The 24,182-nt window shown below is 48.3% G+C and overlaps 10 protein-coding genes across 10 annotated transcripts; 6 read left to right on the forward strand and 4 right to left on the reverse strand.

Moving 5' to 3' along the window:
- Nucleotides 1-2,176: 2,176 nt before the first annotated feature.
- On the reverse strand, nucleotides 2,177-2,944 carry KY384_008115 (uncharacterized protein; the record flags this gene model as incomplete). The annotated part of the gene is made up of 1 exon (XM_044816604.1): nucleotides 2,177-2,944. One exon carries the CDS (start codon nucleotides 2,942-2,944, stop codon nucleotides 2,177-2,179), a length of 768 nt encoding a protein of 255 aa, XP_044665969.1.
- Nucleotides 2,945-3,893: 949 nt separating this feature from the next.
- On the forward strand, nucleotides 3,894-4,267 carry KY384_008116 (uncharacterized protein; the record flags this gene model as incomplete). The annotated part of the gene is made up of 2 exons (XM_044816605.1): nucleotides 3,894-3,959; nucleotides 4,019-4,267. 2 exons carry the CDS (start codon nucleotides 3,894-3,896, stop codon nucleotides 4,265-4,267), a joined length of 315 nt encoding a protein of 104 aa, XP_044665970.1.
- Nucleotides 4,268-4,707: 440 nt separating this feature from the next.
- KY384_008117 (uncharacterized protein) lies at nucleotides 4,708-5,869 on the forward strand (the record flags this gene model as incomplete). The annotated part of the gene is made up of 2 exons (XM_044816606.1): nucleotides 4,708-5,553; nucleotides 5,723-5,869. The coding sequence occupies 2 exons, from the start codon at nucleotides 4,708-4,710 to the stop codon at nucleotides 5,867-5,869; spliced, it is 993 nt and encodes a 330-aa protein (XP_044665971.1).
- A 426-nt stretch (nucleotides 5,870-6,295) lies between these two features.
- On the forward strand, nucleotides 6,296-6,976 carry KY384_008118 (uncharacterized protein; the record flags this gene model as incomplete). The annotated part of the gene is made up of 1 exon (XM_044816607.1): nucleotides 6,296-6,976. One exon carries the CDS (start codon nucleotides 6,296-6,298, stop codon nucleotides 6,974-6,976), a length of 681 nt encoding a protein of 226 aa, XP_044665972.1.
- Nucleotides 6,977-9,542: 2,566 nt separating this feature from the next.
- On the forward strand, nucleotides 9,543-10,397 carry KY384_008119 (uncharacterized protein; the record flags this gene model as incomplete). Its single annotated transcript, XM_044816608.1, has 1 exon — nucleotides 9,543-10,397. The coding sequence occupies one exon, from the start codon at nucleotides 9,543-9,545 to the stop codon at nucleotides 10,395-10,397; it is 855 nt and encodes a 284-aa protein (XP_044665973.1).
- Nucleotides 10,398-10,878: 481 nt separating this feature from the next.
- KY384_008120 (uncharacterized protein) lies at nucleotides 10,879-14,793 on the reverse strand (the record flags this gene model as incomplete). The annotated part of the gene is made up of 1 exon (XM_044816609.1): nucleotides 10,879-14,793. The coding sequence occupies one exon, from the start codon at nucleotides 14,791-14,793 to the stop codon at nucleotides 10,879-10,881; it is 3,915 nt and encodes a 1,304-aa protein (XP_044665974.1).
- Nucleotides 14,794-15,717: 924 nt separating this feature from the next.
- On the forward strand, nucleotides 15,718-17,400 carry KY384_008121 (uncharacterized protein; the record flags this gene model as incomplete). The annotated part of the gene is made up of 1 exon (XM_044816610.1): nucleotides 15,718-17,400. One exon carries the CDS (start codon nucleotides 15,718-15,720, stop codon nucleotides 17,398-17,400), a length of 1,683 nt encoding a protein of 560 aa, XP_044665975.1.
- A 549-nt stretch (nucleotides 17,401-17,949) lies between these two features.
- Nucleotides 17,950-18,639, forward strand: KY384_008122 (uncharacterized protein; the record flags this gene model as incomplete). Its single annotated transcript, XM_044816611.1, has 1 exon — nucleotides 17,950-18,639. The coding sequence occupies one exon, from the start codon at nucleotides 17,950-17,952 to the stop codon at nucleotides 18,637-18,639; it is 690 nt and encodes a 229-aa protein (XP_044665976.1).
- Nucleotides 18,640-19,589: 950 nt separating this feature from the next.
- Nucleotides 19,590-20,309, reverse strand: KY384_008123 (uncharacterized protein; the record flags this gene model as incomplete). Its single annotated transcript, XM_044816612.1, has 1 exon — nucleotides 19,590-20,309. One exon carries the CDS (start codon nucleotides 20,307-20,309, stop codon nucleotides 19,590-19,592), a length of 720 nt encoding a protein of 239 aa, XP_044665977.1.
- Nucleotides 20,310-20,587: 278 nt separating this feature from the next.
- KY384_008124 (uncharacterized protein) lies at nucleotides 20,588-21,718 on the reverse strand (the record flags this gene model as incomplete). The annotated part of the gene is made up of 1 exon (XM_044816613.1): nucleotides 20,588-21,718. The coding sequence occupies one exon, from the start codon at nucleotides 21,716-21,718 to the stop codon at nucleotides 20,588-20,590; it is 1,131 nt and encodes a 376-aa protein (XP_044665978.1).
- Nucleotides 21,719-24,182: the final 2,464 nt, after the last annotated feature.

Consider the following 24,182-nt stretch of genomic DNA (forward strand, 5'->3'; position numbering starts at 1 on the left):
TCGGATTCTTCTAGTATGATGTATCGAAAGAATCTCGTGACTGTCGCCTTACTCCTGTTTACCTCTAGCATTTACGCAGCAACCACGAGCGACGTAATTGCGCAAAATGGAGCGCTCACAGACCAGGCCGATACTGTTGACAAGCCGGTCGTAGATATCTCAACCGCAACCACCCCCTCACAAGCCTCAGTACGTCGGAACATGAATCCAAGGCCCATTCTCTACTTCCTTCTGGCACTGGTCGGCTATGATCAAGCCCTCGCAACGTTGCTAACATCTATACCAACATCAGGCACTACCACCAGCCCTCGAATCTTTCACTGCTGCAATCACCAACGCTATTGCAGCTACAAATCCAACGACACCCACCTCTGACCCTGCGACTGAGAGCAATGTGGCTCGCTCTTGGGGATACTTTGGAAATACTATAGAAGAGCTCTTCGCCGATTATGCACAAAAATCAAACATCTTGATCAACACTTTTGGCTTGCGAGCAACCATATACAACGACATTATCTCATTTAATACTACCTTTCAGGTTGGTCCATCTTTGCTTTGGCAATTCTCCATCCTTTCTCAATCCTCTACAGCCTTACTCGTATTCTGCCAGCCTTGTAACTAACCTTGATAACAGAAATACGCCGCGTTTATGGTGACGGTGGTTACAGACCCGACATATAAGCAGATAATACTGTACAACACCCAGAATGCCACCGGATTGCCCAACAATATTGCCGGCATACTTCAAGCAGCCAATGCTTTCGCGCCCTAGCATTAAATATTTACCTTTCCACTTGACTGTTTGCCATTCTTACAGGCCTGTCAAGCACTAGGCGCGTACGGAACACAATGCTTGATGAGGCTTCATATACAATGGCTACAGTGTAAGATGGTGCAGTGGAGGCCATGGTCTGATCATGGTATCTGTTGGTTGTACTCTCTTTAGGCTTGGGTGGACAAGGGGCATGCCTGTACTATCGATCTTGAACGACAGCTGACCTTTGAATGCTCCATCGGGACTTGGGAAGCAACTTTCATTCATATCTAAACTTGTACACTACTTTCCACCTCTTTAATCCAAACCCAACGACAATGCTAATAAAAATGAGGTCATACCTTTAGCATTCAATGATTTGGTGGCAATGTCAAGTCTTACACCTTCAATGCCCGCGTTTAGTCTTAGGGCTGACAAAGGTCATATCTTAAATCATACTAGACAACGGCCTTCCTTCAAACCACATCCAACGACTGCTACGTGGGTTGTCTTCATCTCAGACAGACTATGTTCAACAGACCAATATGCACCCTGATTTTCAACTTCAGCAATAGGATGCTCTCATAGGCTTCCATATTTTTCGTTCTTCGTCTTGGCCGATGACCTGCAGTCTTCTCGCCCTAACTTTAGGAAGTCGCCAGAGAACCTTCTACGACCCTGCATCGCTTCACCGAAGTTCGATCTCAACTAGTCTGATGGATGTTTTAACATCAAGAATACTACTGAGTGCCTCGCCCCACCGCGACTTACTGGGCAGTATCTTGAAATGCAAATAAAGGCGGAGAAGACCCTCGATAGAAAGTCGTGCTCTTATGGGCCGTATTGGCAGTCAGTAAGTGGAGGGATAGAGAATGGTTATGTGAGAGGGGAAACAGATTTGCGGGGATGGACAAGAGTTGCGCTTGATCCCAATTTATTGTTTTATAAGATTCATTAAATACACCGTGGCTGCCAGACACAAGAGTAGAAATTCCAAAATTTGTATCCACAGTTTTCGTCGACTTGGAGAGCTGGTCTTTGCTGGTCTCTTCTCCTCAAGCACATATGGCTGCATCCCTTTTCTCAACAGACACCCAGTTGTTCGTCGTGAGACCCTGACCTGAAGCCTCATTGCTAGTGGTTCTGCATCATTCTTTGCGCCTGTTCATGACTCTTCCAGATTATTCATGACTCTTCCAGATTATTCATGGGCTGTCCCCTTACTGCGCCTCGGACAGAATCTGCTATCTTCGCCCTCCCTCTTCCATCCTCAGATCCTGTTCTTTTTTCTCTTCAATCCAAGAATGGACGTGTGTCGGATACTCGGTTCTTAACGAAGTATTTCAGGTATCGAAGGTAGTCCTTGTCTGCGGCCGTGAAATCCGGGAACACCGGTAGGTACATAGCAAAAGCAAGTCTTTCCTAGGTATTGATCAGCCTTAAGATAACATTAACGATCTCTTCGGGGAGAGAAGCAAAGGTCTCGGCCTCATAGATAGGCATCTCGCACCCGTCAGTCTCAACATAGAACACAGCCAGTTTTTGCCGGAGATTTGGCTTTGCACCGTATTCGGTGTCAAGGCTTTCGACATATATCTGCTTTTCACGGTGAACTTTATCGAAGGGGATATATCTGAAATCTGCGAGTTGGTAGCCATTACCTATCCTCACGCCAGATTTGAACTTGAGAGCCAGCGTGACATATCTGCCTTTGGACGACCTAGTATTCGGTAAGAGAGGCTTCTGCTTGAATGTGAAGGAAAGCTCAATTCGAGGGACTCCCTGTTCACCACCGTACGCACGACCGTTAATACTACATCGTGCGTTGTGGAAGTAAGGGTTGCCAAACAATTCGGAGTCTCGGATGGGTTTACCCTTCTCGTTTTTCTTGAAGATCATGAATGCACATCTGAGAGACCGCTTGTGACTCGAGATGCTGATATGATTGACCCCGAGCCCACGCAGTAAGCGAGTCTTGGGAGTCTCAAGGACCTCTGTGTTGCAATTTGCCTCCTCTTGATCATCGAGAAGACTGCGTTGATCAGAGGCTTGTAATGGATGGCTGGCGGGGCGCGATCTGCTCATTTCATCATTCACAGCTTCAGAGGCCAAGGATGACCCACATGCTTGCTGTTGATCTTGTGCGTCATCATTGGAAGTGCCGATAGGCACTGATTCCTGTGAGGGCATCGTAGAATGTTTAGATTCGCCTGAGAACGTCTCTAGACGATGAAGGGTTCGTAGAATGTTTAAATACGCCTGAGAAACGTCTGCAGGCGGCAAAAGATTGCAGACAGGAAGTCTTCAACCAGCTATTTGAGCTCTCGACCAAGCAGTCAAGAGTAGCTTGTTATTTAGATCTAGCCAAATACATCAATTATGTGTAACAAACATAGTGCAAACAGGCAAGCGATGTCGATGAATATCCGTTCGCCGTCATGCAGCAATGGTGTCACAGCTTGGCAACACACCAATTTGAGGTAGCGTCAGGTCGCACGATTCCAGTCATGTAGAACACCGATAATCATGTTTTATCACATTGGATTAGAATCACCGTGTCCTCGTTAGAGCCACTTCAATTCAAGGAATCGACAGTCTTGGAATAACTTCACGAGAACTTGTGAAGAAAACAGACCAACTGTGGTTAGTGTAACCCAAATAAAGCCATTGTAAAGTTTCGGCATGCTGACGTCTATCATGACCCGTCTTTCGCTTTCTCCGGGACCGCCAAACTTGCCTTGGACTTTGCTCTGGTGATATGGACCTGGGATACGTAGAGCCTTCACTATGTGAAGAGGTAAGAGCTAGGGAAGCAAGAGATGTGTGCAGCCTCGGGTGAAGAGAAGCCCAAGGTAGAAGAGGCGGTACTTTACACAAATCACTGGTACATTGATCAAAGTATGAGTTGGGCCTTCTCGATGAGAGACTTTCAGACGTGAAGCCCCAGGTGCTAGCCCATTTGACTTTACAGAGGGTTCTTGAATTCCAGACTTACAATTACTTCAACCCTGGCCAAAGAACTCAATCCAACATGCATCAAAAAAGCTTAAAGACCCACCGGACCCCAACTTCCATTGAAAAGACATTTAAAGACCTCAATTCGAAGAAGCGCCGATATTCAGTGGAGATTTGATTCATCATGCCTGCACATGGCCTATTCGTCAAGCGAGCAGTCTTGGACACTTTGCTGCCGTACTCTTACACCGTGAGTATCCACATCGATGCGGGCACCATCTCAAGAAAGAGCACTGAATTTGAATACAGCGGCAAAGACAGAATCTGGAACCATTATTGCCCGGCAAGGGACACATGAGAGGGGGGATTGTACGTGAGGCAGCCGATACGAAGTCAGAGGAAGCAGGAAACGAAGAAGAAGAAAAGTATGAACGGGAGAATGAATGTGAAGAGAGGATGCCCATTGTGGATTCAAGGGCCGACTGTGAAGATTCTGATGGTTCGGAGAGAAAGCGGAAGGATGCTGAGAAGAGGACCGATATTGATGCTAGAATTTAAAAGATGCTGAAACTGCTTCGAAAAACATGGAATATTGTAATATGAGCAGATATGATGGGAGAGATGTAGAATCTTTGCGCATTTGAACGTAAAGGAAGCAAGCCGAATGATTGTAGTCCAAGTAAAACTCAAAATTCAATCCCGACCTACTCATACGTGTTTAAACATCAACTTGACGGTTGAGGACAACAAATAGCGTCTTTTGCTCTCCCTTTTGATAGTGCCAGGGTACAAGTTGTGGTAAATGCCAAGCTATCAAAATGAGCTAGCGCGGCTGCCCGTAATACAACAAAGCACAGAGTTTCCTTCCACCAAAATATCGGAGAAAGACATTGATTCCAAGTACTGTCGCTTAAAGCGTATCTCCAGCGGCCACAGTGCTGGATGTAAGTGACGCATAACCGTCTTTAGGCAAAGATCTTTGGATCGCTAATCTTAGAATGCCAATTGACAATGAGGAGAACCTCCGAGCTCGACTTACGAAAGCATTGAATGAGATTGCTGGCCTCAAATCAGATTCAAGAACTATAGAGTCTCTCATCGATGGGTCTCAGCTGAAGAGTGTCCGTCTCGAGGGTGAGATCACAAGTCTTCAACGACAATGCGCGGAACTTGACAGAATTCTCAAGCGAACTCGCGAGAGAGACACTAGAGACTCTCTGGTGCCATCTACGCAAATATCTAAGTGTGAGATTTCAAGATCAGACGTCCAGAAGCTCACCATTGAGGTTGTTGGACTCCAAGCATCCCTGAAGGCGCAAGTCGAAGCGTCAGACAGCGCCACTTCAGGATTCAGAAGCTACAATGACCAGGTTACGCAGAATTACATCGACCAGGAACAGGCGCTAAAAAGCAGAGGAGAGGCGGCACATACTATGGCAGAGCGCCAACAGAAGCTTGACGAAGCATTTAAGGCTTGCGTTCTCACCCAGACAGAGCTGAGCGAATCGCCTACAACGTTTCATCAGCTAGATCGGATGGCAGCCGAAGCATACGAGAAAGGTCTGCGCTCCATCGAAGCTTTAAAGACTGGTCTAGTACACCTTGAGAAGACGAGTAACAAGCACAGATCGCCTCCACCTGAAAGACCATCTAGTGCTACAAGCAAACCGGCGGTTCTACGAACAAAAGTGAATGATGCTCAGACGGCGCCAGAGTCACTAATCGGATCTTCTGATACGCAGAATTGTCAAAGTATACGCTTTAAGGCAATACTTGATGGAATGACCCCAGAATATGCGAGTGGTTATAGACTTGTCGACAAACGAAAACAGCCTAGTGACCATGTAAGACTCCCATCCTCCTGAGTGGATATTCGCTCATGTCATTAGATTGACATGTCTACCCACAAGAGGTCAAAAAGGTCAGGCGGACACGGTGACTTTGTCAGTCCCGACATCCCTGACAGGAGAAACAATATTGACGCCACAGGATCCCACAAGAATTAGGTCCTAGAGATATTTGGACTTCCACTCTTTTATGATGACGATCATTATTTTCGTCAGCATACCAGCCAACTTAGGGAAGGATCAAGATGACGAGAATGAGATTACTTTGGTTGTGACATGGATTGATTGGGAGAAGGACGTGACCTACATCTGAGCATAGTGGATACCAACCTACATTGAGGCAATAATTCAAAAACGCACGATGAATGGTGAGAGGTATCGACATGCCAATGACGAGTGATTTAGTAGATAAATTCTGCAATGCAAACAATTAAGTGATCTCAATATCCACCTTGGCGTACCAAAGGCGCCATTATTATCCAGAGTTGTATGACCCCTTACATTTCGATTGTTGCCAAGACGTAGGGCTCATCTAGCGTGGTAAATGTTGATACAACACGGTGTTGGAGCAAGTTTTTGCTTCGCGAAGATTTTCATCGAAGGCTTTGGAGGAGCTGTACTTTAGCATACACACGTCTCCATAGTTAAAGACAGCTCTGCGCGTGAGTCTCTTGTGCCTACGAGGAAACACGCGCTCTGGAAAAAAGCTCATTGGTATATCACGTGTGCTGTTCTCAATATGTCGACTCAAGAAAACAAAACCGTTCAAACTGCACTCAATGATGCCAGAGCTGAGATCATGAGTCTGCGGTCAGATACGGCACATCAAATTCTGGAGCGAGATCTTAAAATCAACGATCTCGAATGTGAGCTCGAGAGGTCTCGAAAGCGGTGCCAGTTGCTGGAAGATAACCTTCAGCGCCAAAAAGAAAGCAGTCTCTCGCCAGAAACAAAAATTACTCTTGCGGAAATCAAAAACTTTACCGCCGAATCACATGCGTTTTTGAAAGTACAAAGTGAGGTATTTCAACGCTTGAAGAGTAAATTTCAGAAGCAGTGTGGCACACAGCAGGAGAAAGAGCCCGCGGTACAGAGATCTGATGAAATGGTGACAGCGTCGTCTGGAGAACGAGACTTTTCGACGATGGAAACAGAAGGAGACAGAGCAAGTCACATACCGGTCGCACTTACAGGACGGAACGAAGAGCAAAAGGGGAAGAGCACGCTCAGTAAGCCGTTTGATCTTTCAAAGCGCAGCATTTTTGAAATCGACGGTACCAAGGAGTCTAATCTTGATACTCATTCGCACTTGCCGCCGAATGTTTCACTTGGAGCAGAACATCAGGGTGCTAAGAACAAGAAGCGGAAACGAGACGAGGAAGTCTCGGAAGGCTTGAACACGGATCCTGTTCATACTTGACGTCTGTACTGGGGGCGCCAGCAGAATTCATTCCAATTTTGGAGCGCAGGAGAAGATGACTCAAAGAATGTACCATGTCTTCTGGCAGAAAGAGACTGATCAACAGGATTAGCAGGAATCAAAACCTATCACTCTACCAAAACGAGGCTGCAGCTTCTTATCGACTTGATTCTAGCGAATGGAACATCATTCTGGACGATTGAGGACCACTGGTTGCGGATACAAGGACAGCAAGGTGGAACAATCATTGCACTATTTCGTGGATTCGGCAGAGTACAGTACTCATGAATAGTTGTGAGCGTGACAAGCCGAGATAGAGTAGGCTAGGTCCAAACATAGACCAGGGTAGTAGATTTCACCGTCAAAGGTGCAATGCAACGGTCGCAAGCAGGGCCTAGTTAAACTCTCTCACCATACTGTCGCAAACACTTTATCACAAGTGACCAAGCTCACATTGTGTGTCGGTCGTCGCCTTCTAAAAGGCGTGCTCCTCTTAGAAAGCTCAAGTCACCATCCCCGCCTCAACATCCAACTACGACGTGTGACCTGACAAACGTCTCACAAGGCAGTCTCAAGCTTAGCTCTAGCATCTATAGCCTGAGTTTTGAAACGATAGAGCACGAAAGCGAAGATTCAAGAGGAAGGCTGTCACGAGTAATACGAGAGCGGTGGATGAAAGGGAAAAGCAGAGCTAGCTGCAGAGGAATTACGCGAGCGGACGGAAGATGTCACCAAGACCGCGTTCGAAGACCAGCCAGGCAAAAGTAAGTAAGAAGTCTAGTGACACTATATGAGATTTTCATAATGGTGATGATGGTATGCTTGCTGACTCAAAGTAGATCGACAACAACAATGAAAGACTTAGGAAGTGAGTTCTTTTTTTTTTTACGAAGACGAACATAAAACTTTGCTTAGACACTAATGTCCCTACTTCCACTAATCCTTGTCGTTGACCCTGACAGAACATATGAAGCTCAGATTGCAGAAGAGCTATCGCCGAATCTGTAAACACAATCAGATGACGACCATGCCAATCGGCACCCAGACTTTGACCCATCAGCAAGAGAGAGGGCATTTCCTGTGAAGACACTTCTGAATTCGGTAGTCTCTGATGTAGTCTGTTTGAAAGAAACTAAGTTTGACGCCTTGTTGTGAGCTGAGAGCTTCAGGAAATATGTTGCCATCAAGTAGTCAAGGTTGAGAGATTATTGGGTTGTAAAGTCTATCGATGTGTGATTCAATCAAGTGATTCAGTAACTGCATAATACTGCGAGCGCGCGCATCCTGCCTTCAGATGGGGCCCCCTGAACCCCTTTCTATGCCAAGCCATAGGGCTGAACTAGCGTGGTAGGTGCTGAGAGAACAATAAGGTAAGGGAGCAAACTTGTCGACCATGGACAAACATATCAGAGATCTTCACACATTGTACTTCGCATGCGTACGTAGCCAATTGAAGAATTCTGCCTTCTGAGAAGACGTGCAAGACGCACACAGAAAGCCCCTGGAATGTCACGGGTAGATTGACTATCAATGTCCGCTCACGACAAAAAGAGTCTCCAAGCTTTTCCGCTGAAGCAAGGTTCCATATCGAGTTCCCGGAGTCAATACTCGAGACCAAAGATGGTTCACTTGATTCTTTTACAACGCAAGGTCAGCTGCCTTGAAGGCGAGGCCGTCAATCATCAAAGTGACAATGCAGGGCTATGAGACCCCAGTAGCCGTAACTAACAAAGCCTAAGACAACGTTACATCTTTTGGAAGTAAAAAGGGCTGAAAGTCGCACTACGCCTAATTCAGACAATATCTTCGCTCAATATCCTACCCAAACCCGTGATGAAACCTCTTTTCCTATGCAGCCATCCCCATCATCTGAAAACGAAGAGATACTGAGTTTCTTGAGGAACAGAAGACGCATCTGAGATGGAAAAGCAAGTACAACCATGACAGTTGCGGTGAACTGCTCCAAGGGGCAGCCATTCCTTCAGATACACGGGTCATCGGAAATGATTGACTGGTAAAACAAGAGCTTAAAGACAATCACCGAGAATTGAGGGCGTAGGAGCGTGCCGGAAACGAGGGGCAAGTTTCTTTAAGGACATGTTTGCCATCTCGAAGCTAGCAGAACGTCTCTGAAAGAGGGTCGCAGGAATTTAGAAGAATGGTCATGTGGATGAGAGGGTTTACTGTTGCCGCTGCGGTAGGTTCTCGAAGTATCGAGTGGCAAGCGAACTGTAGGTAGCTGACCAAACTGAGAGACAGTCAAGCTGGTGTTCTTCATTACGAGATTAGTATGGGCTCAGCAAATTTGAGGCCTTCAGACTCTCTTTCCATACAAGAAGTCTCCGTTTCGTACACTCTAGCATTGCCTGCCATTGTGGAGAGCCTTTTGTCTTGACGCCAAGACATAGGGCTGAACTGGTTGTTCCGAACATTCTTTCGTCAACACTGGGCTTTTCCAACCTTTCAAGATAAAAAACATTCGTGATTCAAGATCCCGGATAACTTTTGCTCTTCGCTGAAGAGCGTTTCGATTTCTGCGCAGTGTCGTAGGAACGTTTATAACAAAATGTCATACCACGACATAGATGATGTAGAAGTCCTTCGGGACGCACTTCTCCGCAGTGAGCAAGAAGTTGCCACATTAGGGCGTGAAAACGCCCGGCTGAAAGGCGAGATCGCGTCGTTCAATGCTGAGAAAGAGGTCGAACGAAGGACATCTAAGCGAGAAGCAGATGCGTTTGAAGAGCATCTCCGGAAAAAGAGAAAGCTACAGTCAAAGTATGACGATGATTCAAAGCACTTGAAGCATCAGCCGAAGCGCTCACAAGAAAATCCGTCGCCATCTGCAATCACAGAGTCAGCAAAGGCAGCGGATCATGTGAAGGTCACTTCTACAAGCGGTCTATCCATGCAGGTGCCTGACTGCAGGAGCTCTAGAAATTCGCCTGACATCGACTCTTGGAACTTGAGAAACGATGACGACCTCTTCGGCCCATCTCAACCTGAAGAGCCCCTCTCACCTTCACGTGCGGATCTCGCAAAGCGAGGAGATTCTTGTGAAGGCTCCGTCGGTAAAACCCAACCAAAGTCGCAGAATCAAGCGTCTACCCGTCAAAAGAATTCAGGGAATCTATCTAAGGGTCAAGCGTCGGGACCAAGACACCCTCAGACATTTGAAGCGCCTATGATTACTACAGTGGACAAGCAGCGAAGGCTATTGGATCAATCTGATCCGACAAAGCAAGTAGCCGCGATTCCGGTTAAATTAAGACCTGAGAACATGTTGGAACCTAGCAAAGGCCCATCTCAATGGGAGCTCCTCCAACGACACGAAGCACAAAAGGCGAAGGAGAAGGCTGAAGCACATGGATCTCCAACTGAACTAACGAAGGAGGCTTCCAATCGAGATCTTTTACCTTGATATATCTGTCTAGAAGAAGTTTTGGATTGTCGAATATTTGTACAGGCGTAAGGGGACTTCTGCTACGTTAGATTTAGCCTAGTTTAGGTGGTATCGATGTCTCATACAGAAAATCGCTAACTCTGCGGCAGGCTTCAGAGGACAATTCATCAGTGGTGATTCTGGTGGTCATCGATTAACCACACGTTGCTAAGTCTAGCGGAAGATTCAAGATTCAAGCTGAGAATTTACGTTGTTGATTGGTCAACAATACACGGTTTCGCAGACAACAGCGCGCTATATTGACTTTGATGTCTGGCCTCGCTCCTCATGACATTGTGTGGTGAAGGAAGCATCGGCGCTCCCGTCGCCGAGGGAAATTGGGCATTAGATTGGCAATGAATGTGAATATACATTGATCTATCTATTAAACGTCACCAAACGAGGCAGCCTTATCCTACTTGCTTAGTCAATCTCACACTTCCCCCGCCTCTCGGGCTCCCTAGATCGTGCCTTCCTCATCATACTCATCAGCCTCCATCCCATAACTACCAGTATCAATCGGCCTCTGCGTCCGACCTTCCCTTAGCCGATAAGTCGGCGCAGCATAAACGTCCCCTTCCACCTTTGGTTTGCTCTTGCGCTTCAAAGCCTGATCTAGCCTGGCAACAGCTTGCGCAGTACGTTGTTCCGTGAGTTTTGGGTTGTCTTGGAACAATTGGTCTTTGCTCCTCTTATCCACGGCGACCAAGTTCCGGCAAAACAAGTCCAACATCAGCTCGAAAACGGCACTAGGTGCGCTTTCTTTCTGTGTTGACCAAAGCAGGGCTGTCATATTGCCGATTAGCACGCAGCCATTCTTGGCCCGAGTGATAGCCGTCAGCAAGCGATGTTTATCCTTGACATAGCTTGTTATGGAGCATCCACCGGAATAAGCCTCACTACCATCATCTCGGTTCTCCGTTTCGGATCGGTCTACTGATGGTGCGGCGACAAAATTCACAATCGTGATCTCGTTCTCAAGGTTCTGATATTGATCTACGGATGTGATCAGTATGTCCTGGACCTGCCAGGCTCTACCAAGAGTCTCTTTGAGACTCGTCAGCTCCTCTTTGATAGTATCGCGCTGCGCGTTGTAGTAACACAAAATCGTGATCTTCCCAATTGGTACCCCCATCTGGAGGTACTGGTCCACCAGCTTCGCAACACGGATCGCCTCTGCAGGGTTTGTCAGAGACGTACCTTTCTCTTCTGCACGCGAGGCACCGTATGGCACGTCAATGAAAAAGAGCTCACTCCCTGTGGTCTTCCCGATTCGGTAGCGCTGGCTAAGTTCTCTGGTCTTCACACGGTAATTGTTGTTGCCAAAGGTCTTGGCGGCGTTTTCCACCGTGTTGTTGTAGAAGTACCTGTTGGGGAATTGCATCAACGCTGGTGCAGCACGGTACTGTTTAGTAAGCCGCTTGATATTGTGATTCTTCACCTCGAGAAGGCTCAGAGGCGAGCGTTTGCTTTGGGATATTTTCTCATTGACCAACAAGGCACCGTTGTACGGAATTAGTTGCTTTGGATCGCCGAAGAGATAGTAAGCATCTGCGTCTGGCTGGCTGTACACAACAGTCATGAAATCAGACAGCTTCATCTGAGCAGCTTCTTCAACAAGTACAACCTGAGCCTTGAAGTGTGTCTTGATCTCTGGCATTGCGGACTTGTTGCAAGTGACAAGCAGGAAGGTGGTGAGATGTAGAATGCGGCCAATTACCTCCATTCTTGCTTTGATAAGCGCTTTGAATTTTTGGCTGTTGAAGCTGGACAGATCCTGGACGAAATCCCACAACAGCGTTCGATATCCGTGAGACTTGTTGAGCTGCTCAACGTTCTCAATCTCGTGATCTCGGACTCTTCGATTGAATTCTTCCTCGCGGATGGGTTCACTCTGCCATGCCTCTTTCAACCTATCTGACATTCTCGGATTCGACTCCAAGCATTCCTCTTCGGTCTTCTCAGGAGACGTCCATGCCTCATGAAGGTTCTCAAAGGCTTCTTGCGCTCGACGTGAATCACGATCAAGAAGCTCCCATTCACGCCAGGCAAGAGTCATGACACGAGGGAGCTTGGACTCCTTTCCCGTTCCAAACGTTTGCGTCTTCGGCTCCTGATTCTCGATGAGCTCCAAATCGTCAAACAGCTCATCGTATTCAGCCTCATCGAGAATATCCCTGGGCTCGAAGATTTGAGCAGCCGCCTGTGTCATTGAAGCCAGACAGAACGTGAAGGAGGTCTCACCATTCTCGGAGATTCCAATTCGCTGCTTCCACGCTCCTTTGGGCTCGAGTGCATCACTTCCCAGCCACTCGACAGACTGCTGGAGATGATATATCTCAACTGATACCAGATCCATACGCAGGAATCTCAGGACCCTCCTTGCGTCCTTAGAGAGCCACTTCCATACAGCACGTCCACTGGTGTCAAGCGCAGCATGGGTGGTGCCAGTAATCATGACCTGAGCCCCTTGGACTCCGACAGCACCAGCAAGTAGGGCCATGATGTTCGTCTTTCCGGTTCCAGCTGCACCTAAAACACCGACGAGTTTAGAATCGACGTTTTCCAAGCTGTCAATAATTGCTAGCTGATCTGGACTATCTTTGACAATCTCAGATCCGACTTCGTACCATGTGCTGAACGCTTCAGGGTTGATGGCTGTGAGGTCGATCCTGTACTCTTTCGGCTTTTTGCCCGGCTTTTGGCAAAGGGTATTCATAACTTCGTCCCATTCCTGCGACTCGTCGATCTCTTCACTTGTCATCTGGTCTTTGGGTTTGCACAAGACACTGATCGCCAGCAGTTGGCGTTGGATAGCTGTTGTATCCACTTCAACATAGATATGAATATAATTGAGCTTTTTGAGGCTTAATTTCTGCAAACCCTCACTCATTTGCCGAGGTGGATTCTTGGATCCACTTTTGCTGAGGGATACTCTTAGACAAAAAGCAGCACCAGTCGCTAAGCACCCTTCTTCGTCATCAACGACCACGCCGTAGTTCGTCCCATTCTTGGTAGAGCTATTCGGAATGAAATCATGCGGTTTATCCCACCAGACTAGCACCCTTGATCCTGCTGCGGGTTTCATTTCCTTGACGAGAAAATCCTCGAACTGTGTCAACGTGACGAAGAGATTGATCGTCCTCGACAGCCTGTCGTGTCGTCCGGTCTCATCTCTGAAGTCTATAAGATGCTGTGGCATTTGTTGTGCGTATGCGCGATGGCGTGTCTGGCTGATGATTTGGCCGTGACATAACGCGAGTTGGTATTCGCGAATGGCAGGGATCATCGCATCAATCGCAAATACATGTAGTTCGTCCCAGTCAAGATTCTCAGGGAATGTGTAAAACTCCCCATTTTCTTTCACGTACATCCCCTCCTGCATTCTAACGATCAAAGGCTGATCCAATGAGTAATTGACTGAGCCGTCCTCGTTGAGATACTGCCATAGCTGAGGAGTATGGTGGTTGATGTTGTGCCGGAGAGCCTTGAGCCAGTTGGCCTCCGCAGATTGGGGAATGGGATGATAGCAGACCACTCTAAATGTACCTGTGTCGCAGAAAAGTTTCCGCAACACATCTTGGACGTCTTGCGGAAGATGTGCCGTACTTTGAGGGTCGTAGTGCGACTGTACGCATCCATGGCTGATGAACATGCAGCAATGGAGATGTGGTCTGGTAAACGTGTCGCCTGGCTTGATTTCCTTGTCCATTCGCTCGTCATACAACTCATCCCCAAGTTCGAGCTCATTGAAATGCTTGTAGTCGAAGCAGTCAATTTGGTATCCAGTATCTCTTAGCTTTGCACCTAATTTGAACGTACAGTAGAGCATGAACGAAGCGCTTTCTGATGTGTCAATGATATTCTCATTCGCCACTCTCTTGCGAATCTTGAAGGTAATCGTCACTCGGCCGTCACCATATCGACCTGCATCGTATCTCACAAACGCCTGATAGTCCTCGGGATCAGCATGAGGACTACCGATGATGCTCGTCAAATCTTGAGGTATTTGAGTTTCCGGATCCAATTTTGCAAGCCTGAATCCACACCTGACACGCCTATTTAGATTTTGGATGTTTCGTGGTGTGAAGACCTCCCAGGGAGTCGGCTCTTTGAGCAACCTTGCAATGTTGGGATTGTTGGCTATTGAATTTTGCAGCTCTATTGCTTTGAGCTCGTCTTCTCTCTTCTTCTTCTCAATGCAATATTCATCATATCTCTCGCGAAGCATCCTCAACTTGTCTTCAACTGTGAGTTTTTTATTCGAGGCGATGGCGCCATATGAGCCGATTTCTGTAGAGACCGCTGCCATTTGAGGCGTGATGGGAGGACTGCTACTTGCAGTCGGGGGTGGGTCATTTGGGGAGGATGCCATTTTGAGACGTTGAGGATTGCCTGCACGCCGTGTTAAAATGTCCGCTCTGAGCGAGCGACCTCTTCTGGTGATTCGAAGAATTCAAAGCAATCGTCAGACACGATTCAGACGGTGCGATACGACGCGAAAAAGTCAGAGAAGGTGACGATTTTGGTGTTGTTTTGATTTCGAGCGCGTTCGGATTGACACTTCACCACAGTAAGAATTCGAGTGACTGGATGAATGTGTGATGATTTCTGGGATTGCAGAAAGACGTACTTCGAGAGGTAACGAACGAAAAGGATTGCGTCAAAGCTCTGTGAGGTCCCATGAGCGAGTGTATGTCGTGGCGATTGTCATATGGGCAGAGGCCGGAATTTTGATCCTATTGGAGCTAGCGTCATATCACGACAGCGTCATTAAGTGGCAATTCTGCGGTGAATGATTTGGAGTCTCCATTGATCCGTGATAACGCCACCATCGTCGCCGCTGTATCCACGGGGAATTGAAGGCCGTGCTGGAGAGCTACAATATTTGATCTTCGTCTAGCTTTCATCACGACACATTCTCGTCGTTGTTTCTCCAATCTCGACGACCTGAGCGGAGATCGGGATTCATTCGGTATGCCAGAGCAAGCTAATACTCTCCAATCGGGTGGGAATTCTTCTCCTATGGGAAGAAACCCAATCTTGCGATTTACAGCACGGGAAGATTTCGACAGTAACACTGACCGACCTCATCCCCATGAAAACGAAATGTCTTTTCGAAGAGGCTCTTCCCAGGCGCCCAGCGCTCGATTTCAAAGGTTCGATGATCTAGAGAATGCAGTATGAAGCTCACGGCGGCTCAGGATATGTAGCCAAGCGCTACTCATACTTTATAAGTAGTTTGTGCAAGTAGTATCACCCGATGCACCTCTCGACAAAGAAGACTTCATTGCACCCTATGTCTCTCAGCAATCTCACTTTTTGCAATCAATTGCCACGCTCCAGCTGGGATCAAGTCTTGGCGCCTGACAACACTTCATCCCAACACTGGACGCACACCGGACGCGACTATCAACCTTCCCACCTCTACACGAGACAACCCGAATTTGAGACTGAGCCATTTGCATTGCAAAGTCACGTCAAATTCACCAGCTCCTCAAGTCAAATTGAGGTCAGCTTTGTTGCGCCGCTGTGCCGCGTGACTTGTATAATGATGAAACCTTCCGAGACCTTTGGTGCTGGGCATTGCGCTGAGGCTGACGAGCTTTTCAGCACAGAAACATCAACGGGAGTCCACGACGGAGCACATGCAGTTCCTGTACATGGTATTGCGAGTCCCAGCGGACGAGCCTTCGCGACTGGCGCGAAGAACGAGGATTTGATCACAGCCGGAAGCAAAGTCGGCCAAACACGCACCGGTCAATCCGACGAAAACCAGTCAGACGGCACCTCCTCATTGAGCGATGGAGAAATCAATGAGCGTCAAGAGAAGTCTAATGTACAAGAAGCAGGCAGAAACGAGGAAGTCTCCAAGAGCGGCGTCCAAAGGGACCGTGAGCAATCCGGACAACCTTGGGAAAAAGCTCTACACCAAATTGAGGCTCAGGCTCCATCGATGGAAGGATGTCGAGCATTGAAACCGCAAAAGTGCATGGTGAAAATCGGACGAAAGAAGGCGTTTGGGGATTTCTTTGGCGCGTATCCGATAATGGCGCGTGTCAGCCTGTATCCAGGACCGAACGGACCTCCAACAATCACTTTGACCTTGAGAGATCAAGACCATGAGGAGTTTTACAGAAGCGACTGGAAGATGAACGCCCATGACGGGTTCAATTTTGCTGTTTCGGACTTCGAAGCGTTTCGTGTGAAGGACAATACCAATGACGGAGAGGTATCTGACAAGGATGTGATAGAGAAATGGGGATTTGACCATTTGGCGGACCTGATCTGCATCCGTTTTACCAGTTGGCCATTACTAGACGGCTTCGCCAAAGATTATAAGTATAAGGATTCGGTTGGCCAATCTCTGAAAACTCAATTGGGCTTCCTACGTAGCCCAAGAAGTCCATTCCCGATCTCGATATGGTTTCCTTCGCCAATGGGTTGGGTAAGTCTTCACAATCGGACGATGTTATTCTTTCTCAGCGCAGAACTTGGTCGAGAACGAGACCTCCTGTGGTATTGGGGGGATTCTCAGGGGCGGTCTTTCCTTCAAAACCAAGCAACATCAGAAGAAAACTCTGAGGAAGAGTCCGAGCAAGAAGGCTTTGACGAACCAGAGGCGCTCTGGCAAGCACTTCATGCTTCTGAGCGAGCAAGGAAGGCTGCTCGACACGAGCTTTGGAAGATGGAGCGAGAGGTCATGCATCTTATGAACCTCGTGGCTGATCAAGAAGTCGTTTTGACAGGGAAAAATCGCCAAATGAACAGGCTTAGGGGCCTTGTGTTTCGACCCATGAGGATAAGGCGCACCAAACATATGACCAAGCCAAATGATGATGGTGAAAAGGGGCGGAGCTCGAGCCAGCAAACCTTTCATCTGCGAGCGTTGATCCAAGGCCTGGTAGACCATCTCCAGGAGCATGACCGCAAAGTGGCTGCAATGCGTACAAGCTACAAGCAAGCAATTGACGAGCTGTAGCGTTCGCTTGCGAAGGTCAATGGAGTTCCATGAGGGAGAGCGTGGGACCGAGGAATTGGCAATTATCTTGAGCTAGACTGAAGCACTCGCCGCGAAATTTTGAGTTGTTCTGGGTATGAAGTGCCATTGAGTTCGATTTAGAGGCTGGAGTCAATATCAAGTTGACTGACTTTACCCCTGTGAGAATACCAATGATTTGAGTGATAAGCTTGACGACCTTCTCCTTGAATCTGCGACTCGTTATTGCCATAATTGCATGCCTTCCGCCGGAACTTATGACCTCTAAACCCTTGCCAAGACATAGGGCTGAGTTTAGTGCCTGCTATCATTTACCAACACAGATCCTTTTCTTCATTGTCTAACCCCTGTCACTTAAGCAAAGTAGCTAAGCTGTCATTCATATGACAGGTCGTCGTCCACGGTATCGACAGACTGCTCATAGGTCTTCTGAGGGCGAAGGCACGATTCTAGCAAAGGCCAAATCATCTCCTCGTGAAGCAAACTCATTCTCGCAGGTGATATCTCCGGGAAGTAAAGAGAAAAAATACAATGACCTCTGAGACTTTTGATCAAGAAGAATCTCTTAAAATCGCTCTGCGTAACTCCGAGTCGGCAAGAGAAACTTCTGAGTTCGCTAGAGAGGGGCTCCAACAGGAATTTAACCGACTGCGTCAAGACTTCGACGAAGCAAACCAAGAAATCGTCCGACTGAACGGTGAGCTAGCACAACGCGTAGCCAGAGAAGATGTCGAGAAGAAGACAGTCAAGCGCAAAGTCGATGTGCTTGAGAGCCATGTAAGTCGACTTGAGAAGAAGAGGAAGCCACAAACCACGAATCAGAACAACGGTCCACAACTTATGACCCCTGTTGGACGGTCACAACAGATTGGACCTTCGAATCTCCCCACCAAATCAATGAGTTTGGGAGATGAGTCCAACGCCGTCATCAAAAAGGATGCGAGTTTGCAAACATCTGCCGAAAAGATTAGATCGACATCAAAGGCTAATTACAACACAACCTTCTTCGTGGACCCAAATCCAAAGGCCGTCAGTGATGTTTCGAAGCCGGAGACTGCCGGCGAATCGAGTCCAGCAAAATCGAGTCCAGCGAGTACACAAACCCGGGCTCCCTCGAGTGCCAATCACCGAAAACCCCGTGGCCCATCTGGAGAGCAAGAGACGGGATCGCAGACAGCGTCACGAGAACAGCGAGGAAAGCGCTGGTGCTGTCACCGTTGAGAACGATGAGTACTACTATGCTCCCGCCGAGAGGTTATCTTGCTGCCTCGTAAGTCCCAGGTCTAACAACTTACGATAAAGATCAGGAGGAGTAATACTACTACGTCGAAGACAAACCACCAGTGCTACTGCCTGAATGGCCTCTCGGACCGTCTAATCTTAATCTCGAATATTTCTACCGTTTCGAACGACTTCGAAGGGAGATCGCTGAAGATCTTGAATGCCAAAGTAATTTGGATCCGCCACACATGTTTTAGAAGCAGAGGTTGAAAGATTCGATGAAGGATGAGGAAGACGACTGACGGAGTTGGCTTGGGTGGCCGTGAATTAAGTTGCCGTGGCTTGGTGCTGGTAATATGGAGGAGGACTTCACGAATGAAAGGCAGGGTAGAAGCATTCCGCGTGCAATAAAGCGGAAGGCGATGGAGCAGGAGATTGTATGCTACAATCCAAGCTCTTAGAGCGAACTTAAGAATGGAATGCTCCAGACAGTGATCGCCGCAATGTTATGCAAAAGATTGCCCAATTTTCGCCCGTCCTAGCAGCAGGGGCCCCAAAGTTTCCGAGCCAATAGGGGCAAGTTCCGCCAATCCCGGGCGCCATCCGCAGAAATTAGGCGGCTCTTTAGGGCGCAGACCCTTGGCTCCGGAACTGCACTCCTGGTGGCTGACGAAGCATCTATAAAATTGCATATTTTGCGCGTTGCAGGGTCGTGCTTTCCTTCGAAAGTATCAAAATCTCAATTACGGCAAACACAGGCTAGAAGGAACGATGGACAAGGAGGAGCTTGTGCAGGGAAGGAGCTTCTTAGTCAAACATCTTAACCATCAAGACACAAATAACAAAAGACACAATCTTCAATCAAATCCTCCTAGATCTTTTGATATTCAGCTAGGTAGCTATCTCGCTGCCTTCTCTTGCGTTCTCATCTTCGTCCATATCCACCTTCGTCACATCTGCCTAATCTTCTTCCTCCCAGCCCCTCCGTCGGCACTATCCCCTATCACACTTTCTTCCTCATCCTCCTCAGGCTCACAGGGTCTTCGATAACGTGTCGGTCTGGCCTCGAGGGAGCGCTGTTGCCGTTCCATCTCGATCGCCCTTAAGCGCCTTCGATCTCGCGAAGGTGACACGGAGGGCGGTCCATTGGAGTTCGCAAATTCCCTGACTTCCACATCCCTTACGATGCGGGCTATAAACCACCTCCCGAGCTCCGTCTTATGCTCAGGTGTAAGCCGTGCCTTCTCTTCCTCCGTGATGACGATGGAGGTGTCCACGCCCGAGAGCCTTGTTTTCAGGAGGGCGAGTTTTGTCTCGGAAGAGCGCGTCGGGCTTGTTGCAGCTGATTGAGCGTTCTGCTTTGAAGGTTTGGAGACCTCATTTTCTTCTGGTGAAGAGGAGGTTTTGTGTGTTTTTTGAACCAAGTGGTCGGAACTAAGCGGTATGGGTTTTGAAGTCAAGACTGGGTCTGTGGCTTCATTCGTAGCCTGTGCATCTTCTGGCGAAGACGAGGTCACGGATTGGTTTGTAATACTAGCCCGGGGCGAACCCGAAGGGCTACAGTGGTCCGAAGTCATCACTGGCTTCGTCCCTTTGTGGGACAAATCCTCCCTCTGATTTTGGTGATCAGGGTGGAGCTGCCCACGAGGATTGGACTGATTCAGTTCCATCTGTAGGTGTCGGAATAGCTGTAGGCTACACCAACAGGTAAGAAATAAAGAGAAAGAGAAAGGATAATTTCTCACGAAAGTCCGCTCAGAAAAGGAATGCCCAATCTCGGCTAGAGATTACAACACTTCAGGTCAACACCTTCAACACTTGTTGATGGTGTCGAGGCTGAGAAAGACCTGGAAGAGAAGGAGCAGCAGTCTCAGGGGCCGAGGAGAGTTGGAGTTAAACAAATACGCGGTCTTCCTTGATAGAATCCTCCTAACCCTTTCACATTGAGCTAAGTATCTATCTTTCCGTCTTCATCTCTATCTAGCTCCATCTCGTCCAAGGCTGAATCGCTTTCATAACCCAGCGGCGTGTCAAGCTCTTCTGTCCCACCTGTGCCTTCCTCGTTCTTTGCATCTGGTAATCGCGGGCCGTGCACTCGCTCTGCTCGCTTTGCGAGAGCGACGCGAAGGGGAAAGAAATTTTTCCACCACAACCGATTCCAGGGAAATTTCGAGACGAAGTAGATACTGATTTCGAACGGTTTCTTGGGGCGACATAAAGCTGTTATATACCGCTTGGTTGTCTTGATATTGAGCTCCTCACCTACGCTTCGAACGAAAGGATCGCGTGCTCCGTGATGCTCAGGTGTGTGTGGTGTAATGTGCGCCCACGACCTAAACCGTATGCATACCAGCGATTCCTTGTCTTCTTCGCGCACATTGTCAAGAACATCGTGGTATTTCGAGCCTTGAGGCCACACCTCCGGGTGATCGTGGTAAGGGAATGCCTCAAACTTCGTAATGCTAGGCACGGGGACGTATTGATCGATGTACCATCGATTGTCGTAGTATGCACCTCCTCTTGGGTCAGCTAGCATCAGCTTCAGGAAGGGGATCTCGGCTGGCAGGGGACTCAAGGTGAGCAAGGGAGAAAAGGGGAGGGTCTCGTACAAATCTCCGAAACAAGCTTTCTTGTCTATTCTGATTATGCATCTTTGATCCTTCACTTTCGCTGAGCCCCTTGGGGCTCGATGTTCCTCAGAGGTGTCCAGCCATTCCCGGCGTCGCGTGTTGCTGGTACTATTTGAGCGTTTTCGCTTGTTCTTAGCTACTACGACTTGGGTCTGCTGGTGGGACGAGGCTTGATCGACTCCTCCTCTGCTCCGAAAATGGGCTATGTGACACTGCAGGAGTTGCTGTCTATGCTCAGGTGTGAGCTTCGCTTTGTCCGCATCTGTTACTGAGGTAGAAGTATCAGCCTCTGATATCTGTGTCTTTAGAGTGGCAGAAACGGCCTCAGATGTTTCTAGAGGACGTGCGGTAGCAGATGTGGCATCTAGCTCTACTTGCGGTACTTCATCAGAAGAAGGCAAGTTGCTTCGAAGTTTATGTAAGTCTGGGACACTGAGGCCCCTAGACATGGTTGCAGAATGGACAGCATCCTCTCTTTGATCTTGATGATCAGAGTGGAGAAGTCCACGCTGATTGAACTGATTCAGTTCCATTTCATGTATATAAAAACCCCGGTCTAGCCGAACGTTTTCTTAAAGGACTCAGGGAGTCCGAATTTGCGGCACCAGAATGCTGTGAAGAGTATTCTGGTCCTATTTAAGCACTGTCTTGATAATCACACAGAGGTAGAAACAAGAGAGTATGGGGAGAAAGGGAATCGGTCGCGTTTCAAAAATCAAAATACAACTTCCGCGGGAAATTACGACACTCAGCGAGCTGACAACACTTCACTCACCAACGACTATTGATGGTGACGAGATCACATTCTTTTCTCATTCCTATGCTAGCTGAGGGAAATACTTGGTAACAAACATTGCTTTCAATGTTGTGTTAAGTTGATGATTGCAAAGGAAGCGAACAAGGATTGGGCTACTGCTCTAAAGTCGCGCCGATACGACTATCATATGGACTGGTTCCTCAACAGAAGCTCCCAGCACAAGAACAAGCATGTGACTACTCAATCAATCATTTCTATGACGATTGTCTCGTAAATCCATCTCCTCAAAGAGAAGCAATATATTTTCTAATTCATATCATGACGGAAGTCTTACGAAGCTAACAAAGCAGCGGACGTACGAAAGATCTGGACAATATCCGAGCTCCTAGTCTGACATCACGAGACATCCTAGACAAATGTCAAGAAAGTGACTTTGACGGGGTGGGAGGTAAATAGGCTGTGGAAGAGTGCTGCGGAGGAGAGGCGAAGAGGCGAGAAGGCAGTGAGGCGGAAGGATATGAAAGGCCAGGCGATGATCGAGGTCGGTCAGAGAAGGGGCGGATGTTGAAATTGAAGAAGAGAAGAAGGAAGATTTCAGCTCAATGAGAACATTCAGAAAGAGATGCTGCTGTCAAACGGGCGTTGGACTCCTGGTCCCTTATGGCCATTCCTAAGCCTCTCGACGTTTTCAATGTACTCAATGTTCAGTGTCCTCCATGACAATTATTTAGCACTTCAAATAAGGATTCCAAAGTCTGACTTGTAAGATGGTAAACGCCTTTCTTAGAAACAGATTCGAATCAGCCTCTTTTTTAAAAACAAGCACAGTATCCGAGCCTCCAACTTGGAATCACAAGTAGTCCCATACGAAGGTGTGGAAGAGAGAGCGTCACTTGAGTACTTAAGCCAACAAGCTCGACAAGAAACTACTAGCCTCTAGTGGTAATTGCGCTTGATAACCCACATCATATGTCGGACGAGCCACCAAATGTCAGCTTCAGCCAAGCGGCGGCCGGTTTGAGTTGAGATTTAGATACAGTAGTCAGACTTGGATAGTAACATATAGCTCTCTGAGCCATGACGGTTACTACGTTCCCTACCAAACTTGTGGAAGGATTTCCAGGTTTCTTATCAAGGACTCCAAGGACCCTCGATAGAACTGGTACAAACGGTGTGTCTTCAGAATTTCCTGGTAGTATCTCGCGTCTCATAATGAGTTTAAGGATATTGTCAACCTACGACATGGTATCTGGACACTGTAGAGGCATTGAGTCTTCTGGCGGGAGACAAGTGATCCCAGCAGCCAATTAAATAAGCTCCTGCTCAAACGGCCCGTACCCTATTCTAAACTCCGTTCGCGCCAAGACCTCTTCAATAATGTATGGATCGCCCGCCAAATCATCTGTCACACCTCCCTCAAGCAACAACCATTCCCTCTCGTCCACGATGCCTCCAAAGCCTAAATCCGAATACATCGAGACCGACACGGGCAACAAAGTCGCCCGCCGCGCCCAGCTACACGGGACCCAACACATCATCCTAGGCGGACGCACCGTAATCCAACCGTACGCCTGCATCCGGGGCGACCTCATCTCCCCTGCCCCTGCCCCTCCCCCACCCTCCTCCTCGTCCTCTTCCACCACCACCACAAAAGACGGCAGCAAACCCCAACCCCAACCCACACGCACCTCCGTCTCCATAGGACGCTACACGATAATCTCCTCGCACACGGTCCTGCGCCCACCCGCCCGCATGCAGAACAACACGAGCATATTCTACCCGATGAAAATCGGCACGAACACCTACATAGCGCCTCACTGCGTGATCGAAGCCGCCAGCATTGGCGACCATGTGCATATCGGCGAAGGAAGCGTGGTGGGGAAGTTTTGTATACTGAAGGATTATGTGAAGGTGCTTGAGGGGGCGGTGTTGCCGGAGAGGATGGTGGTGCCGAGTTTCTCTGTGGTTGGGGGGAAGCCGGCGCGGGTGCTTGGGGAGACGCCGGAGGGGTGGGGAGTTGGTGAGGGGGAGGGGGGGAGTTGAGGGAGATGGTTAGGGCGGTTGGGCAGGGTGGTTGAGGAGGGTTTTCAAGGGGGGAAGGAGGACAAGAGGAGGGGAGAGGGAGAGGAGGGGCGGCTGGTGAATGGGACGTGGGA

This window comes from Bacidia gigantensis (assembly GCF_019456465.1).
Source record: "Bacidia gigantensis strain McMullin 20006 chromosome Unknown contig_295, whole genome shotgun sequence".
In the NCBI taxonomy this organism is placed as follows: Eukaryota; Fungi; Ascomycota; class Lecanoromycetes; order Lecanorales; family Ramalinaceae; genus Bacidia; species Bacidia gigantensis.